Below are 13,823 nucleotides of genomic sequence, written 5' to 3' on the forward strand. Positions count from 1 at the left end.
GCTGCCTCAAAAAAAAAAAAAAAGAGAGAGAGAGAGAGAAGGAAAGAAAAAGAAAAAGATAAGAAGAAAAAGCAAACACTTTTAAAAACATAGTAATCATGCTATCTATAAATAATCTGTTTTCAAGTAAAAGATACACATAATTTAAAAGCAAAAGTATAGGATATCATGCAAAAGAAAGTCTCATATAAATACCAAGAAAAAAACTAGCTAAATGAATATTAGAAAAATTACACTTCAGAGCAAAGAATATTAGCAGAGATAAGAAACTATGACTGTCCTAACTATATTCGCCTTGTAAAAGAGTTTCAAAATTCATGAAGTAAAAATAAATAGGACTGAAAGAAGAAATGGAAGAATCCACAATTAGAGTTAAGCATTTCAACAGTTCTCTCTTAGTCATTCATAGATTATTAAAGAGAAAATCGATAAGAATATAGCAGACTTGAACATTATCTACCAATTTTAACTAATTAACATTTGTACAAAGTTCATCCAATAAACATACTCCCAAGCACTCGTAGAATATTTACCAAGATAGGTCAAATTTTGGTCCTATAATACAAGTCACACAAAAAAATCACAAACATCGAAATTACAGAGTGTTTTTTCTGATCACAATGGAATTAAACCGAAAATCAAAAACATAAAGGCATATAGAAAATCTTTAAGTATTTGAAATGAGTCAATGAAGAAATCTCAAGGAAAATCACAAAATATTTTGAACTAAATGAAAATGACAAAGCAGCATATCAAAGTTGTAGATGCAAGTAAAATAGACCCAGATCTTGGAAGGAAAGTTTTAGCATTAAAAGTTTATACCAGTAAGACGGAGAGGTTTACAATTAATAGTCTGAGCTATGGCTTTAAGAAACCAGAAAACAAACAGCAAATTAAGTGCAAAGTGGGAAACAAGAAATCAAAAGCTGCTCTTTCAAACACATAAAAAAAGGAGAGATTTCTAGACAAAGAAAACAAATACATAAAAAGCACAAAATACTAACAAAATATAAGACGTAAGTCCTTTGGATGTCCTCTAAACACTAAATGGAAAATAAGGGGATATTGTGAACAGCTTCATGCCATTAATTCAATAACATGAATAACATAGACAAATTCCTTGAAGGACACACAGTATCGAAACTTACTCAAGAAGAAACTGGTAACCTGAATTGCTTCATATCTAGTAAATAAATTGAATTTTTAGTAAAAAGCCACCCCACAAAGCAAACTCCAGAGAACCAGATGGCTTCCTTGGTGAATACTCACAGACAATTTAAGTGGAAAGAATACAAATTCTACTTGAGCTCTACCAGAAAATAGAATAGGAGGGACCACTTCTCAAGTAATCTTAAGAGAATAGAATCGCCCTGAATCACACAAGGCATTACAATAAATGAAAAGGACAGCCCAATACAGTTGCTCCATTCATATAAATGCAAATATCTTCAATACAATTTTAGCTAATCAAGTACAGAAACACGTTGTTACAAAGACTAATGTGTACACACACACACTGATACAACTCTTTATTGAAAACACTATTCTTCATATGTATCTTTATGTATCTTTTAAAAGTCATCCTTAGTAAGGATTGCATTAAAAACAATATCCTTTTCTCAGTGAGTTACCATGGTATCTTTGCAAATATATATATATCTTACATGGTTGATATATATATTAACCATGTAAGAATGGGTCTGTGTGTGTGTATGTGCATGTGTGTATACACATTATATATAATTGTGTGTGTATATACAATATATATAATGACACACACATATATATAATGACTATGTGGGATTTGTCTCAAGAATGCAAATTTGGTTGAAATTTGAAAATCAAGCAATTAAAATTTGTACCACCTGACTTCAAAATTTTATATAAAGCTATAGTAATTAAGGCAATATTGTGTTGGTGTCAGGATAGGCATATAAATCCAGGGCACAGAAAAGGGAATCAACATGTAGACCTATTCTTACATGGCATACACACACACACACACACACACACACACACACATACCTATTTGCAAAGATACCATGATAACTCAGGAAGAAAAAAATATTGTTTTTAATGGAATCCTTACTAAGGATGACTTTTAAAAGGATACATGAAGATACATATGAAGAATAGTGTTTTCAGTAAAGAGTTATATCAGTTGAATATCTGTATGAATATATTCTGACCCTCATCTCACACTACCTACAGAAACAATTTGAAGTTTTTGACATAAAACCAATGGGAAAAAATCAAAAAAGGAAACTACTGCAAAGGATTCAATGGCATAATTTTCTGGTATATATTATTAAGAGGATATAAATGTAATATCAAATGGGAAAAAATTTCAGCAAATGTTAACCATCATGGTTCAGAATCTTCTTCTTTCTTTCTTTTTTTTTTTTTAGACAGTATCACTCTGTAGCCCAGGCTGGAGTGCAGTGGCTCTACAACATCTGCCTTCTGGGTTCAAGCATTCTCCTGCCTCAGCCTCCTGAGCAGCTGGGTTTACAGGAGCCCACCATCACGCTGGGCTAATTTTTGTATTTTTAGTAGAGACAGGGTTTCACCATGTTGGTCAGTTTGGTCTCAAAACTGCTGGCTTCGGGTGATTCAACCTCTTCGGCCTCCCAAACTGCTGTGATTACAGGCACGAGCCACCTTGCCTGGCTGGAATCCATCCGAAGGGAATAATCAGAGCTATACACGTTGCTTTATGCACAGGTATGTTAATTTTTAAATTATGTAAACATTATGAGGAAACAATCTATTTCCCATTATAATTATAACTGCTTGCTTCGATGTCCTTTGTAATTACAGGTTTGAGTTATATACCTGTGTCAGTACTTAATTACCACCTGAACATTCACACTAGAACTTAAATTCATATGATGACAGGGACTTAGTCCATTTTATTACCAGTGTTTTGTTGGGCTCTGATGAGTGTCTGCCTTATAATAGATATTTCTTTAATATTTGGTAATTTAGTGATCAAATAAGTAGTGATTCATCCACATAATGTAATATGGAATAGCAATTCTAGTAAGGGTTAAAAAATCTGTTTTCATATTGAACATGCGCCTATGTTAAGTGAAACATACAGAACATTAAATTGCAAAACCATATAAATCTATGCATTTTTGATGCTTCTATATCTTGGAGAAGAAAGTGCTTTAAAAATTAGTCTTAAAATTTAAAGCTGCAAAAATCGTAGAGGTTTAAGATGTTATAATATTTATCTCAGATTAGTGAGATAGGTAAGATGAATTAAGATTTTCTTTTCCCCCCACCCTTTTTCTTCCTTCCTAGAGTAGTCTAGTTACCTTTCTGCACTTGCGGGGAAAATTTCTATGGGTCACTGAAAACCCGTTACACTGTCAATGCAGTGTGGGATAAAATCATTTGTAGAATGACCATATGCATTGTAATCTATATGTGTCAAATTAGATGATAAAAAAGTGGGCATTATTAAAAATTACTCTAAAACTACAAACAAAACCTGGGGCCGTCTTGGGGAAAGCCAGGACATGCAGTCACCAAGGTTATTGACTATACGCATGAAAAGTGCCCTGTACCTACTTATTTCTATTAAGTAAATAAACAACACCACCAAAACTATGGCATGGTTATGGCATATTTGGATCCTCAAGGCTTCAATCATCTTGCCAGAAAAAAAAAAATCACAAAAAAATAATTTCCCCATTGTCAGTTGCATTTTGATTATATTCATTAAGTTTATCCATAATAGCAAACAATGAAAGGAAATCACTATTACTATTAAATGGGGCCAATTTTTGAATAAAGTGGAAAATTAATAAATTTTCCACTTGATCTTTTTGGGTAGGATCATGTGCATGTTACAACGATTACAGAAAAGAGCAGTTGTTTAATGTACAGCAAAATGACTAGAACTATTTTAGTTTTCTTTCTATCTACTAATTTGGGTTGAATAAGCCATTATATTTATTTTATTAACTAAAACTTCACCTCATAGCAATGCTCTCCACATCCTTGGAGATTATTAGAGTAGGAGTTTGAAGCTTTCTTTCATTTAAACATTGGACTTCCAAACAAAATGTTTGTAACAGTTCTTCATGCAACTCACCTAAGGTCTATATTCCATTGATCTCAAGCTTCTCCTTGAGCACAGAGGATGCCTTGATTTTTTGTGCTCCAGCTGTTTGCAGGCTGGAAAAGCAAGAAGGAAAATCCTGTTACTTGGTTAGCAGCTGCTGATCAACCACACACTTGAATCTGAAATGTTTGTGTTTGTTCTGGGAGAGAATGCAGTAATACTGCATCTTCATTTGGTTCACAATGTCTTTCCTATTAATGAATAGGATTGAAAGAAACAACTGGAAGAAAATTCTCACTCAATTAAAACCAGAAATTAAAAGTCAGATGTTGATAACACTCATTGTTATTCATTCATTTGATCAAAAATTGTTTATTGGACCCTAATATCCTGTAGGTGCTCTTCTAGGTTCTGAGTGTACAGAAGTCAACAACGGAAAGCCTCACTGTCCTCATGAATGTTTTGTTATAATACGTGCAAGGGCATGCATACAATGAGCAAATACATACGTCTCAATTATAACATCAGGTAGAGATAAGTGTATTGAAATAAAATAAATGAGACAAAGGGTTAGAAAGGATCTCAGGAAGAAAAGGTGTTACTGAAGGTGATCAACAAAGGCCTTTCTTGGGAGGTGACATTTAATTAGAGCAATGGTACATTCGAGGGAAAAGGCAGACAGGGATTGGGGGGCTGCTTTAAATTGGATGATCAGAGAATCAGCTAAGAGGGAAGTGAATTTCAAACAGAGAATATCTCTGTGTACATTATGCTCTTAGTAATTTTCAAAGACAATACCTTTCTCCCTTTAAAATGTATTCTTATTCAATGTCACTGAAAACGATGTCTTCTAACCACCAGAGATGCAGAAATTTGTATTTCAAACTTGGAAAACACTAGCCTATAGGGGTCAAGGTTCCTCATCCAAGCTGGTGATGACAGTGCAGGGAAATCCCCTCGGCTAGGCTGGGAAGATCCCTGGGGTCACAGTCCTTACACAACACAGATACAATGTTTATCTTTTAGAGGTTGTTTAAAGCCTGCCCTGGGGCTACTAGATCAAATCTTCAAAGGAGAAGGCAAAAGGTGCCTTAATTTCACTTTTGGATATGAGGCTGCCTTCTGAGTCATTTGCAGATTCAGTAGGAAAAGTATAAGTAACAGCAAAAACAGCAACAATAAACTCACTCATTTGTGCAGCTGGTTATACATTTACTTTTATTTTCCTCTTCTAGGTCAATGATTTCTAGCATTCCAATCAGAGATTACATATCTCCACCATATAGATAAAGAAAATGAGACACACAAAACAGATGACCTTTCCAGTGCTAGCAACTCATACAGACTTTCTGACAACACTTTGTTGTTATTATTACTATACTTTAAGTTCTGGGGTACATGTGCAGAAATGCAGGTTTGATATATAGGTATACATGTGCCATGATGGTTTGCTGAATCCATCACCCTGTCATCTAGGTTAGGTATTTCTTCTAACGCCGTCCCTCCCGTAACCCCCTTGTATGATTTGCTTAGTGCATTGGGGCCCAATTTGATCTGAAGGTGTGCTGGGTGACTATCAAGGTAGGATATCTAATCATGTCAAATGTAAATCTGATGCATTATTATGGTCTTATCAAAGCATTGGGAGGTGGAGGGATGGAAGGTGCCCAGATGAATTCTCACTTAGAGATTTCTAGTAGTTTAGAATGCTGTAATGCCTAGGACATGAATTTCCCTTTACTCATTCAACCCTGTTTTCTTGCCCCTAACATTTTACTCCATACCTGTTTTTGGCTGGGAAACTAAAGTTAAAAAAGAGAAGAGATTGGTGTCTTTGGGAAAAGCCCATTTGTAATTCTAGAGACCCTGGACTAGTTTGTTAGGTAAGCAATATTAAATGGACCACCTACTAATTCGTAAGAGTAAGTCATTTAAAAATTATGTTTCTAAACCTCACTATTTATTTCATATCCCACCTAATGTTGGGGGCCAGGGAGAGGGAGGGAGAGCAATACCATAGCATAAAATAATTTCCAATTTCCTGAGTTCTTACTGATTTAAAAATGATGATTAAACTAAGCTCATTCTAGTTGTTATGTAAAAAGGAGTATTCTAATAAAATTATATGCCTTTAAATCTCAATATTTTCAGAAAAGAGATGTCTCTGAAACAAAAGAAGCACTATTGCTTGAACAAATGAGCAAAAATATATCAAATATGAAGTTCCTTATATTGGAAGAGTACAAGTTTGTGCAGGTCTTGACAAGCTCATTCTAATTTCAAAATTATTCCATAATATCTTCTATCCAATTATATATAATTGATAATTATGTAAACTTGTCTTCTAAAAAATTAAAAGCTACTTTACCTGTTGCTTTGCTAATATTACGCTGCAAACTTTAGTCAAATATAAGTAAATTCACTAGACAAATAATTAGGTTTTTTTTTTTTTAATATTTGGAGGTAGATAAATTGTCAAGCAGTTCTCTGCCTACACTATAGTGTGTGAAGACATCTATAGTCTATTGTTGGCTCAGGAAAGAGGAAAATGAAAGACTGGATTGATTTCTGAAGAGACAAGTCAGATAAAACAGAAGGCATGAAGTGGTAAATTCTTCCCTTATATTATTCTGAAGGCTGGAATTGGGAAAATAATACAGACAGTAACAATATAATTGCTACCTTCTAGGGTTTTTCCTGTTTTAGGGATGGTTAGTGGCTGTAGAAATGTGAATTCATTGATTCATCAGCAGGGCTGGCAATGTAGGACTTATTGCTTCATTGCACATTTGTGGAAAATGAAGTTCAGAGAAGTCAAGATACCTATCTGAAGTCACACAGCTAGTAAGAGTCAGAGCTAGACTTTATATACAGGATTATTTAAATGTCATGCCCAATATACCATATATTGCTTTTACTTTTCAACTGAGTATATGAGCTCTGTGCAAGCTGAATGTTAAGCCAGGATTGTCTCTATGAACTTGGGAGAGATGACCTGGCTCTCACTATTAGTTTCTTAAAGAGGCAAAGAACAAGGAAATCATGTGTAAGTCACCAGGATGAAGAAAACACTTGGGGAACAGCAGCCTCTAATCATGGAGAATGACTAGATGAGTTAATTTCCAAGATAAAAATTCAATTCTTATACCCAAGCTGTAGATCCAGAGATTGACTCCCTCTTGCTGCCCCCTATTTTTAATTCCATGAAGAGGATGAAGTATCAAACTTCTCTATGGAACAAATAGCTGAACAATGCCTAATTTCTTTCTTTTATATTTGATTTCCAAAGTTCATAGTGTAAAATGATGTAAACCCTAGCAGAAAAATTCACAATTCTTATTCTTGTGCCATTTTAGACTTGCAAGTCTGACCGTTCAGATATATGATTAAATTCTCTCATCAAACTATGTGGTATATTCCTACTCAAAGGAATAGCCTGAACGCCTGGAGGCTGAGGAGCTTCCATCCCCTTCCAAGTTCTCACTGCCAATGGCTTAGCTAAGTTAGTGATTGTGAGGGATAGCCCTTGCTGTTGGCTTCTTATCCTAAATTTAAAGGGTACATCTCCTGACCCAACGTGATAAAAATGGAATTTTCTCCCATCCAGCTTTGGTATCATTTCCTGTGTAGCTTTGCAGAAATGCGTAACCTCTCTGGTCCACAACTGCCTTCAGTGTAATGAAGGGATTGTAGCACATACTTTGTCTTCTCATAGGAGCAGGATGTGTTACACATGTTTAGTACATGACACCCATACAGTATGAGCTCAAGAAAGGCTCAATAATTAAAGAGAAGAATGATTGAATTAATTAATATTCCCTTCCTATTTTTCAAAGCGTTTGACATACATGGATAAGGTTTATGCTGACTAATTACCCTTATTAATAAAACTAAAATCAGCATTACTCTTTAACACCAGAGGGATTTTACCATTAAAATACTCTTTTAAATTTGAGAGAGAACATTGAAAACCCAATTAGGAGAAAAGCTGTCACTCCTGAGGCTTCAGCTCCCATTTGATGACTCTTATACTCCGTGCCCAGGTCCTGCTTCTGCAGTGAGCAAACTGAAAATCCATACTTTCGATGACTTACTTGAAAGTCCATCCAGCTGTCACACAAACACCTCCCATTTACTGTCCCAACCCAGACTCAATTCAACTTATTTTCCCCAAACCCAGTTCTTTTCAATTTACCAATCCTAAATACTAAGATCGTGGTTGACACAATTTTTCAGATAAGGTTGCTTAAAAATCGCACTGGCAATCTCTAATCAGTCATCAAATCCTGATAAATCTGCCTCATCAGTATATTTGCTTTCATTCAATAGATATTTATTGTGTACCTGTTACGTTTCAGGCACAGTGTAAAGAACTGGGTATACAATGGTAAACAAGAAAGCAAGATTCCCTGCCCTCATGGAGCTTACATTCTAGTGGGGCAGTCAGAGTCACCCACCCAAACACATACATAAAGCCAAAAAGCAAAATAAGTTTAAAGAGTTGTCATCAATACCAAAAAGAAAAATAAAAAAAGGGTGACCTGCTTCCCATGGAAAAGGGAACGTGTTTTGTTTGTATGAGGAAATAAAAGATGGCCAGTGTGGCTGGAGCATGGTTCACTAAAGGAGGATGGAATGGAATGACACTCGAGAGGTCCACAGGGCCCTGTTCATGTAAAGCAATAAAGTAAAGGCATCAGAATTCATTTTAAGTCTTTGAGAAACCAGTGAAGAAGTTTAAGTTACGAGGTCATGTGATCTGGGTTGTGTGTTAAAAGCATCCCTCTGGCTTCTTTGTGGAAAAGAGATTGGGAGGCAGAGGATCAGCCAAGAGGTGGTGTCAGTCTTCCGGGTCAGAGATGACCCTGGCCCAGACCACGCTGATGGCAGTGCAGGAGCAGAGAAGTATTTCCTCTTCTCCATCCCCAAATTACTGAATTATTTCAGGCCCACATTCTATCTCATTTTGACCTTTGCAAAAGCCCTCCTGGGGCACACCTCTAGGTTTATATGCTCCTAATCTGTCCTCCACACTGCCTTCCTGCCTGCCAGATAAATTTTGCCCCTATTCTGCTCAGATACCCCAACTGCACCACCCCCTTCACTCCTATTGTCTCATAGAGTTTCTCAAAAAGAGGTGAAGGATATGACCCAGGAGCAGTTTCAAATACCCTGACCTGGTTCCACCCGACACACAGAGACATGCTCTCTGTATTTTTAACCAATTCTCCAAGAGGTGTAAGTAAGCTACTCTTTCATCTTCCCTGTCACCCCCAGAAACCCAGGCCTAAAAGAGATAACTTAGTTAAACCCTAGGTGTATCCAGAATTGCCACAGCTGGCCTACTCTCCATACATCTCACTGTCTCCTTTCTGTTACATCTTTCATGTTCTTCCTTCAACCTGGAAGGAGAGAAAATATCTTCTTGCATTGTCTAATAGGGCAAACAGGTAAATAGGTGATAACAAGACAACAAGGTGGATACTTTGGTACAGGGTTGAATGAGTGAAAGATGTCAGGAAAGGTAGTTAGATTCATTCTGCATCCTCGAGTAACTAGAACAGGGTTTACAAAATAAGACGAATCGATAAATGAATCAATGAGCGAATGATGAATACAAACTATACCCATTACTTGAGGACAAGAACAGAGACATGTTCCTTCTTTCCACCGCATAGATGGTATAAATCAGTGATTACTTTAGAAATAAGAAAGGACTATTTAAATTAAGACTGCTTTTAAGGCAATGTGTTCCAAATGAAAAAGGACTCCACTAGTTGGGAAAGACATTTTATTTCCAAGTTTCTAAGAGTGTTCTACAAACAATAGAGGCTTAAAGAAAAAATAAAAGATAAAGTGAAAAAGAAAAACAAGTATTCTTAACTACTGAAAGGTAAACAGCCTTTTTAAAAAAGACTTCAACATAAAAATGCAAAAATGTAGTTGTCATCTCTAATCCAAACACATTCCTAGAGAAAAGGATCATCCATGGTGACAGGGTTACTTACAGCTGTATACTTATTTAAATGCTATTCATATTCCTTTTGAGTTATTTCTTCATTGTAAATTCAATTGGAGATCTGTGCAAATCTAGCAAAATATTCTTTGGATTACAAAAACTATATAAAAAAATGAACACAACCTGCAATTATGGAAGTATTGAGAATGCGTAATCCTTCACTGAGATGAAAGATTCTAAAGTGACATTGTCCACAGAATTTATTCCATTGAAGTGTTCAGCCCAATTTGATTTAAATGCAAAGTAAAATGGAAGCGAGCACTTCATAAAAAACATTTCTTTGTATGCATGCTGACTAAATCATAACAATAGTACATAACATGGTATCGAGAAATGCTTAAAACAAACTTTCACAACAAAGTCAGAAAAAAAAAAACTGTAAAGAAATTGTCTGCAATCCAAGAAAAAGCATGTGCCCTGTGTTTAGGGGGAAAGAGGGAAAGTACTTGCAATGTGACTTTGTGTGGTCTTTCCCCAAGTATTGCTACGTTTTGACCTTTGGCCCAGCTGAACAGGTGAAATGCCCTTCACGTAAGTTTCAATCCCCCGAGAAACTAGAAACTAGCTGGGAGGCAGGGTGCTACAGACAAACTCACGGACCAAAAGGCATTGACTCTCAGAATCCCACATGGTCCCTGCCTTCATTCTGAGCTTACAGCCCTAAGCATATTCTAAACAAACAAATAAATTTTGAAATGAATTTCCCTTTCTCTTACTGAAACTTAAAATGCCACATCATTTTACAATTAGTTAAAATTACAGTAGGAAAAATACCCAGTTTCAACTGTCAGAGTCTTACAATAGCCTGCTAAGTTCAACAAAAGAAAAAATATAATAACATTTGAGTCTGGGGAAAATTTATATTTTGACTCTAGTCCCCCAGGCCCCCAATGCTCAGTGTGGGGCACAGAATGTATACCTGGAACATTAGAGTTCTGATCGCTCCATTCCCTCATGGATTCATCTCTCATAGCCATCAAATTATTGATATACAAGATAAATGCATATTATATAAGACATATTGCAAAGTCATAGACTGAACTAGTTCTTTCACATCCTTCTTTTCAGAAGATGTGCGCAAAGAGAAGAAGCCAGGAGGTTAACACCAAGAATATACAAAAAAAGCTTTACATGATGTTACAGAATCTTGTCTGAAAAAACATTTGTAAAACATATTTGATTTTAAATAAACAATAAAAGCAGCAGACAGACTACAACAGATCATAAATAGGGTTATTAAAAGATCACAATTAAATTAGAAATATAAATGGATCATTAGAAATACTTAACGTTTTTTCAATGTTAAGAATCAAACCCAGAATTAAAAAAGAATCTTTTTTTATTTCAAAGGTTGCTTCTTATATTGAAGCTCATATTAAAGCAACAGTACAATGTTCATAAAATATAAGTGTGATGCCGTAACATTTTCTTACATGTCAGAATACTGATATTTGTATGTATACTAAAATAAGAACTTTAAAATTGTACAAATAGATACATTAAAAATGACATAGAAATAGGGCGTCTCTCACTGAAACAAGACGGTTATATCTGGCACGTATTAGTTTAAGATGAAAGTAGAAGCAAAAAGATTTACAAGAATCAGCAGTAACAAGATTGATGCTCAAGAGACATAATTGTACATTGTATTGTACGTACATTGTATGGGTTTAAGCTGGCTGAATAGTATATATTTCAAGTTTAAAAATGCACTACGTATAGAGTGTCCAGAGTTTAAGGCGAAATTACAGCTCAGAACTGTTGTCCTTTCTAATTTTGTGGAAGCTTCTTTGACAACTTAAAAAAGAAGAAAGACTTAGATGTTCATAACACATAAACGATTTCCCTTCATTGTCAGTTCACCATTAGACTTCTCCTTCACTTAAATATTTTGTATGCCAAGTGTTTTTTTTCCCTAGTGAAGTTGATAAACAACTTCAATATTTGCCTTTTTGTGAGAAAAGGTATTTCACAGTATTTACCACTTTGATGTCCTCGCAGTTTTATTAAATGTGTCCTCTCTGTAAAACTTTGCCTGTTTTAAATGAGCCTTTCCTTGTTTTAAAAAAATACCTGTTTACACATCTTCTAGATTCTTGAGAACGCCACAGTTCTTAAGGCCAAATTTGTATCGTTATTGTTAAGAATCGTCATCAAAAGTGTCTTTGGAACCATATAAGTCTGCTAGTTTCTTAAAACGAGGTCCCCAGTTCTGTAGATAATCATAGTCCAAGTCTGAATCTGTGGTGGCTGACTCTAGGGAGCTCAGGGACCCGGCCACTGAGCCCCTACCTTCATAACCATAGATTTGAATGGAGTCATAAGGAGGGGCCGTGGGGTCATTGTCTGCCTCTTGTATTCTTGTGTTGATGAAGTCATCAACATCCACGCTGCTGGGCGCTGGCCGGAGCCCAGGCCTAGGCATGTACTGATACTCAGGTTTGATGTCTTTGCGGGGGATAAATCCATTGATACCATCAGGATTCTGGAGGGTGGCGATATCAAAGGCTTCTGTGTCTTCTTCCCCACCCCCTTCATCATCGTAAGTAATGATGTTCTCACGGACATCTTCTTCCTCAAAGACAATGAGTGGTTCTTTCTTTTGCCTTCTCAGGGTCACAAACAATACTACGATGACTGCAGGGACAGAAAAAGAAAGTAAGCATTTGTGAAGTCCAGTATTACTGGATTCTTCTACCAGAGGAAATCTGCTTACCATAAACCATGGGATACAAATGCTCAGAACTGGAAACAGCATAGGAAATGAAAGCTTTGCCTGCAATTCCCAATGATGGATAAAATTGACCCCCATCTGGCTCTTTCTCTACAAATGCTGCCGTGAAAACATTACACCCAACAAATTGGGAGGTTGGGACTATTTTGAACTTTTAACAAATGAATCCAGATACCACTTAGAAGTCATCTTCCTAAGAACTAGGAAGATTCTGAATACATTGGTCTGTAGTCTCTTAAAAGTGGGTAATGTCAATTTACCTCTGCAAAAAAAAGGTAGCTGTTTTTCTGAGGTTTAAAAATGAGGACATGCAGAGACCTCAGAGCCCGCCTCTTATAGGGGGTGATGGCTAGCTCCTGCCAATGTCTGAGAAAGAACATTAATCCTATGCTAACTTAATAGGAAATCTTATCCTAAGTGTGGCTGGATTCTTTGTAGCCACCACATAGAGGAAAGGAAGTTTGTTTGTTTGTTTGTTTTTGAGATGGAGTTTTGCTCTTGTTACCCAGGCTGGAGTGCAATGGCGTGATCTCAGCTCACCGCAACCTCCACCTCCTGGGTTCAGGCAATTCTCCTGCCTCAGCCTCCTGAGTAGCTGGGATTACAGGCACACACCACCATGCCCAGCTAACTTTTTGTATTTTTAGTAGAGACAGGGTTTCACCATGTTGACCAGGATGGTCTCGATCTCTTGACCTCATGATCCACCCGCCTCGGCCTCCCAAAGTGCTGGAATTACAGGCGTGAGCCACCGCACCCAGCCAGGAAAGGAAGTTTATAAAGCCTCAGAAGACAAAACCTTCTGTTTATTTCAGCATAGGAAAATAGCATCAGCTAGAACCCCAGGTAAAGCAATATCGTGTCTTCCCTGGGTGAGGGGATTCCATTAAGTTTGGGCAACTTAGGAGGGGTAAGGAAAGTTCAGCCACAGTTTAATTCTTCATTGATTCCCTCTGTTCCCCAAGATGCTTCTACCATGTTCCTTTAGAAGGATC

At 36.4% G+C, this 13,823-nt stretch overlaps 1 protein-coding gene across 2 annotated transcripts in view; it reads right to left on the minus strand.

The window, feature by feature from the left end:
* Positions 1 to 11,415: 11,415 nt before the first annotated feature.
* The window catches only part of CDH11 (cadherin 11), a 171,977-nt gene continuing 169,569 nt past the window's right edge, over positions 11,416 to 13,823 (minus strand). For both annotated transcript variants that reach the window (XM_008985987.4, XM_035282234.3), the window contains one exon: positions 11,416 to 12,731. In XM_008985987.4, the coding sequence (XP_008984235.1) occupies positions 12,235 to 12,731 (497 nt within the window). In that variant the 3' untranslated portion in view covers positions 11,416 to 12,234. The remainder of the gene's footprint in view (positions 12,732 to 13,823) is intronic.

This window comes from Callithrix jacchus, chromosome 20 (assembly GCF_049354715.1).
Source record: "Callithrix jacchus isolate 240 chromosome 20, calJac240_pri, whole genome shotgun sequence".
In the NCBI taxonomy this organism is placed as follows: domain Eukaryota; kingdom Metazoa; phylum Chordata; class Mammalia; order Primates; family Cebidae; genus Callithrix; species Callithrix jacchus.